General features: G+C 42.3%; 1 protein-coding gene across 1 annotated transcript in view; it reads left to right on the forward strand.

The window, feature by feature from the left end:
• Window positions 1-496: 496 nt before the first annotated feature.
• The window catches only part of LOC104164152 (cadherin-20), a gene marked incomplete at its 5' end in the record, with an annotated part of 10,750 nt that continues 5,199 nt past the window's right edge, over window positions 497-6,047 (forward strand). Inside the window, one exon of the mRNA XM_009703391.1 lies at window positions 497-614. Coding sequence (XP_009701693.1) covers window positions 497-614 — 118 coding nt within the window. The remainder of the gene's footprint in view (window positions 615-6,047) is intronic.

The raw sequence follows: 6,047 nt of genomic DNA on the forward strand, positions 1-6,047 counted from the left end.
GGCAGTGGAACAGGTTGCCCAGAGAAGTTTTGCATGCCCCAGTCCCTGGAAGTGTTCAAGGCCAAGTTGGATGGGGCTTTCAGCAGCCTGGTCTAGTGGAAGGTGTCCCTGCTCCTGTCCAGGGGGGTTGGAACTAGATGGTCGTTCAGGTCTCTTCCAACCAAACTGTTCTACGATTCTATGATTCTGGGCCCTCAAAAGAAAAAAGAAACGTGCAACAGAATATAAAGTTGCATGAGAGAAAAGTGTATATTATTTGAAGCAAACTGACTATCTCTTCCTTTGTTTAAAAGTGATTTGCATGATCATAGGAAAATAAATGAAGCTTGCAAGGTTTTGAATCTCTTCTTGATTTATCTATTGTACTCTGTAAGACAGTTTTATTCAAATATCCAGTTGCTTATATATATCTATACAAAAATATATGTTATCTGCTTGTTTATATTATATATATTTTGCTTCTCACCTGTTTCTGGTTTGTTCTCATATTCTGTAGCTCATCCAGACAGTGAGTGCCATCGACAGGGATGACCCACAAGAGGGTCAGCACTTCTACTACAGCCTGGCTCCGGAGGCAGCCAACAACCCCAACTTTACTCTAAGGGACAATCAAGGTAATCAGAGTGGACACAGACAGTTAGCTACTCTAATTTCTAATGCCTGAGTTGGACTTGAGAGCCTGCGACTTAGTGTGATAAGACTGCCATTTCAAATAATATCAACTGACACCTGCTCCTTAAAGGCAGTGATAAAATGACATATTACTTGATACACTTGAAGGTTATATGTTATTTTCTTCTCTATAAATATTCTGTAGCACTAGGCCCCTTTTTCTTCTTCGAGGAAATGTGCCAGTGTTTTTTGCAAATTCAGGTCTTGTGGTCAGGCTGCAGGCATCTCGGATTACCAGAGTGGAAATTGCATTTGTTCAAAAGGAGATGCTTAAAGGTAGGATAGCAACTGGAACAGGAGACAAATCTGAGGGAATTACATTGCTCTTTTTTTGTACTCTTCATGTTTTCTCCCAGGCACAGAAAGGGAAGGTTCTTGTACTGTTCCAGTCTTTTCCCTCAAGCACTTTTTTTTCTTCCTCTTTGCACATCCTTGTTTCCTTAGGAAAGGGAGGGAGGTAGGGAGGAGACGCAGAGCTTTAGGGGGGTAACTTGGCATACAGCTAAAAGTCTGTGTAAGATGGGTTAAGTAGAAACTGAAACACCAGCGGGAAGACTCATGGCAAAGCATTGGCATTTGAGTACCCTAACCAGTGGAATTTGCTTCTTTTGGGGAAGCTTTGGTGGTTTTGGAGCCTGCAGGAAAGTCCTGCCATGGCAGGTTTTTGCATGACTGCTGCTGATAGAGGATCTCCATGGGCAAACAACAGTGCTGAGGTCAGGTCCACACCAGCCTTCATCAGGAAAGAGGGATGACCTTGAGTGACAGAGCTTTGAAAGTCAATATGAAGGGGCTGGATCTCAGTAGGAGTTTAGTCTGTAAAGTACCACAAATCAGCAAGTGATTCCAGAATAAATGGGGAGAAAGACTGGCCGCTTGCAGCATCCGTGGCCAGTGTCCAAGCAGAGCGCCTGCCCCTGCTCCCACACATGCCAACTTGTCACACTTACATCCATAAGCCCCTATCTGTGCCTCTGCAGGCATATGAAAGAGCAGCATAGAGGCTAATGAACAAGTCCCTGCCTTCACTAACCAAACGTGTCTTAAAACATGCTACCTGCAGAGTCTGGAGCCCTCCTCCACAGCACGTTAATGTTTTTTCATCCCAAAAGCAATTTTTTTCTACAGTGTTCCTGAAGCCTCCCCCCACAGTTTCTTGCATTTTTATCCCCTTCTTTCTCCCATTGTCTCCCTTTTTATTTCTGAATATATATTGCCAAAATAAGTGAACAAATAAAACACAATTATTGCTAAAACATTTTGCAAACTAGGATCATTTCATCCTCAAGGCATTGTTCTGAAAAAAGAAACTCACAGAATTCCCAGCATCAGATGCGCTTTTTCTGTCTAAGGCCATACTTGCAATAATTTATAGTGACAGCAGTGACTGAATGGCTGTACCTCCCACTCTCTGTAAAATACCAGTTTTCCAGAGATATATATCACAAGAAGCTTAGGGTACTATTGGTTACAAGTTTGAAATAAAAATGTTAAGTATCAAACAACTGACTATTTGAAATATACACATTAAGGATTAATTTACTGCCTCAGCAATTTGGAGTGCAGTAGTCATTTCAGTAACAATAATTTATAATTATATTTTCATCTAGGGACCACTAAGGACTATATAAATTATATGACTCAGTCACAGAGGAGGTAGCTGTACTGTATGTCACGAGGTGACAAGACAAGAAACAGAACCCACCTTGCTACTCACAGCCTGTGCATGTAAACACACGACAGCAACGCTTCCCAGGCTGTGGGAAGGCACTGTTAAGATTAGCAATTGCGCTGATTACTTGGTTGTCCAATATAGCAGTAAGAGAAACTGCAAGACATGCAGCCTTCCTGGCAACAATTAAAACCTTGATTTATACTGAGCAACAGATAGATCACAGTGTGCATTCTGATGAGCTGTTTTACATATTTCTTTGGCCCTTGTCATTTTAGTCTCTGAGAACTTCTTCAGTCTATTCATTCTGCACATATCTCTGGCAGACAGAGAAATCCTATTGTTGTCCACTTTATAGACGGGGATCCAGGGCAAGGACAAATTAAGCTACTTACACACCTTGTTCCCTTCGAGTTCAGTAAAATCAATGGGAGATAGACGTGTAAGTATCTGCAAAGATCTGAGCCTAAATGACTTCCCAAGGCCATGTAGGATATATGTGATGAAGCACAGAATTGAGCTGGGGTCTCCCATCTCTTCAGTTACCAATGCAGGCCATTGGCAAGCCATCTTCCCCTTCTTCTAAATCCAGCTGAGATTATGCTGGGAAAAAGTTGGCAAAAGAGGTTTGCTGAAAGAATGGGATGAACAACCAAATAAGCTTACTGCATTTCCAGACTAAACTCTGAGCTGATCTTCTATTGACTCTTAACTGCTGCCCTCCATCTTTGGGTACCAGGAACTGTTGAAGAGAGTAGCCATTTTAATGGGTGCAGGCGTCAGTGTCATACCACCACCAGGCCCGCCATTGGAAGCCTCTGGCAGTCCACCCCATTGCATTTAAATTTGCCCTAGGAAAATTTTTAGCTGTTGCTTCCTTCCCTAAAACTGTGGTCTACCTCACACTTTGGCAGAGCCCAAAACCAGCGAGCTGAAAATCCCCAAGAAAAAATGTGACCCGGTGGTGTCTGTAATGCCTGCTTCCTTGTGTTCTTTCTCACACTCCTGGTGAAACACTTCTTTATATTATTCCTAACTATTCACAATTATTATAATTGGTTTTTAAAAACTAGCAGAAGTTCTGGGCTAATCATCCTCAGTTCTTGTACAGATGCGTACAGAAAGAAACCAAGCTTGTCTTGTGAGAAAAGCAGTGGTTAGCTCTCATCTCAGGGTTTGGACCTACACAGTCACCTCCCCTGGCCTCTCCAGGGAGGTACATCAGTTCCAGTGGGGCAGAAAACTGCAGGAAGGAGATGTTTCATGGCTTGATCTTGCAACCACATGAAGGCACCAGCCTCCGTGCCATGGGAAGTACAGTTTTCACCTCCTGTTGATCACACAGGCACGGGACACACCATGTGGCAATCTTCAGTATCTCTGCTCAGCGCTGTACCTAAGTGCTACCATCCAGCCCTCTGCAAGCCAAAGATGCTGTGTTGGAAGCTGTGATGCAAAAATATTTTGTGTTCTTAACATGCTTGCTTTTTTTTTTTTAATATAACAGATCTTTCATGTTCTCACAAGCCCTCTTCTCCTGATGGCTGGGACTTAGCAGATACCAAATTTGGAAGAAAATTGTGTATTCTGGTTTCTGCCATGCTGCATCACATTCCAGCATGCCCTTCGCACTGTAGTAGCATGTCAAATCACATTGGCTTTTCATGAGTCATGCAACAAGCTTTGGCACCAACATATTGCAGTTGCAAAGTAACAGGTAGAGTGATTCTTTAGGGATGATTTGGATGCCTGCCTAGTACAAAGCAAAACAAAACAAAAGGGTTGAAATGTAATGCTGAGAGTCACCAAGAGAATTTTATCACCAAGAACATTTAAGACCTGGGTGATATGGTCAGCACATCACAGCAAAAATATATATGTATACACACGTATCTTTCAAAATTTGATTATAGAAACTTGGTTTTGGCCTGAAAAAAAGAGTTATGGTTAAAAACACTTGAGACTCGCTAGATGATTTTTCACAGCTTCAGTCAGGTTCAGTGCCTGTGACTTCTTTTACAGGCACAGTATGACCAGCTAAGAATAATGAAGTCTTCTTCCCTCACAAAAAAAAATTTTACATTTTACAATTTTACAGAAGGTTTGCTGTTACCTGAATAGAATTTATGACTTCTATTATAAGTCAGTTTAAAGACAGTGAGTCTTCCACCCAGGAAAGAGAAAAGCAACCAAATTACTACACTGTTAAGATGACTCAGACACTTCCATTGACACAGCATAAATGCAGGCACTTTGCCATTTTCTGCCCTTTGGGCTGCTTTTTCCCATGCTAAAACAGGTCCAGTGATGAAAAGATGTGGTATTAATAGCTGGGGAGCACATACTAGAGGACACATAAACAGCCCGAGGGAGACAAATTGCTTGCATGTGCCCCAGGAGAGAGGAGGAAGAGATTTGCAGGAGGCGAGGGCTCCTGTCCACAGCACACCCTTGCCCAGGAGCTATGGGAGCCGCAGGGTGCTGCTCTCTGCTGGGTTTTGGGACACATTCCTGAAAATTATCTATGTCTGTTCACACCCACTGCACATACTCAGAGCTGCATGCTATATCAAAGGGTGGTGAAATCAGTAAACATTAACACATGATCAATTTTAAGCAACTTTGGGGATTTCATCTTGTACCTGATGTTTTTTCCTCAAATCTCCAGCTCTTGGGATCACATGATTTAACAAGACACTACAATTTCACTATATATTCACATATAGACATGCACACACACTTCAGAATTTTCCGCTTTCAGAGTAAAAGCTTGAAATGTCATTGACATGCAAGAAAAAAAAGACCTTGATATTCCTTTTAAAAACATGCCACAAATTCAAACTAATCTCATGAACTGTGGAGCCTGACATCTCAATACTTATGTGCGCCAGTACTGTCTGATGTCGTAAGATTTGCAGCACAAAGTATGGAAGCTGGAGCATAATTTAAGTCTAGCAGGCAAGTCTAGTGAGTCTAGCTTAAGTTTGCATATATTCCCTAGCTGGCTGTACCGAACACTCCTGATTTCACTCCTAAAAGCCATCAAATTATTTCTGATGTTCAGACTACAGCAGATAGTACAGCCGATTTATCTGCATGCAACCTGAGTCTCTGCACTGAAGAAAATCACCCAGGATTTAAATTTTAGCAGTGAATCTACAGGGAAATAATAAGGAAATAGAACAATCCCTTGTTGATATTTTGCGGTTTTCACAGTCTACTTGTGATCAGAAGGTTTCTTGCCGTTTCCAGGTAGCAGCCCCATTGTGCCAATCCACCTGGGAACAGCTGATTGGCATCCTGCATTTCCAAGCATAACAAATGTACATTGGTAACAACCTGGAGATGCAGATGGCCAAACTGTGACCTCTTTTGAATCATGGGAACAGGAAACAAAACTAAGTAGTAAAAGAAACTGCATGAAGCTCAGCCCCAAAAATCCCAAGCATCACTGCACAAGGTCAGGGCTTGTAGGTCTGCTAGAGAAAAAGTACCTGGCTTTTCCATTTATCTTTGCTGGCCCAGGATTTGCATACATGTTTGTAAGAAGGGCCAATTTTCCTGCAGGTTCCTTTAGACTCCCTGGTGGCCCAGGTCACACTGGAGACATTCAGCCTTGCGCTTTCCAGAAGTCTCTGAGGCCAAAAAGCTTGAAAGTCAGCACTGACAAAATCATCACCAATCTCCAAAGATTTTGCCTTGG

This window comes from Cariama cristata, unplaced genomic scaffold (assembly GCF_000690535.1).
Source record: "Cariama cristata isolate BGI_N322 unplaced genomic scaffold, ASM69053v1 scaffold10647, whole genome shotgun sequence".
Taxonomy (NCBI): Eukaryota; Metazoa; Chordata; class Aves; order Cariamiformes; family Cariamidae; genus Cariama; species Cariama cristata.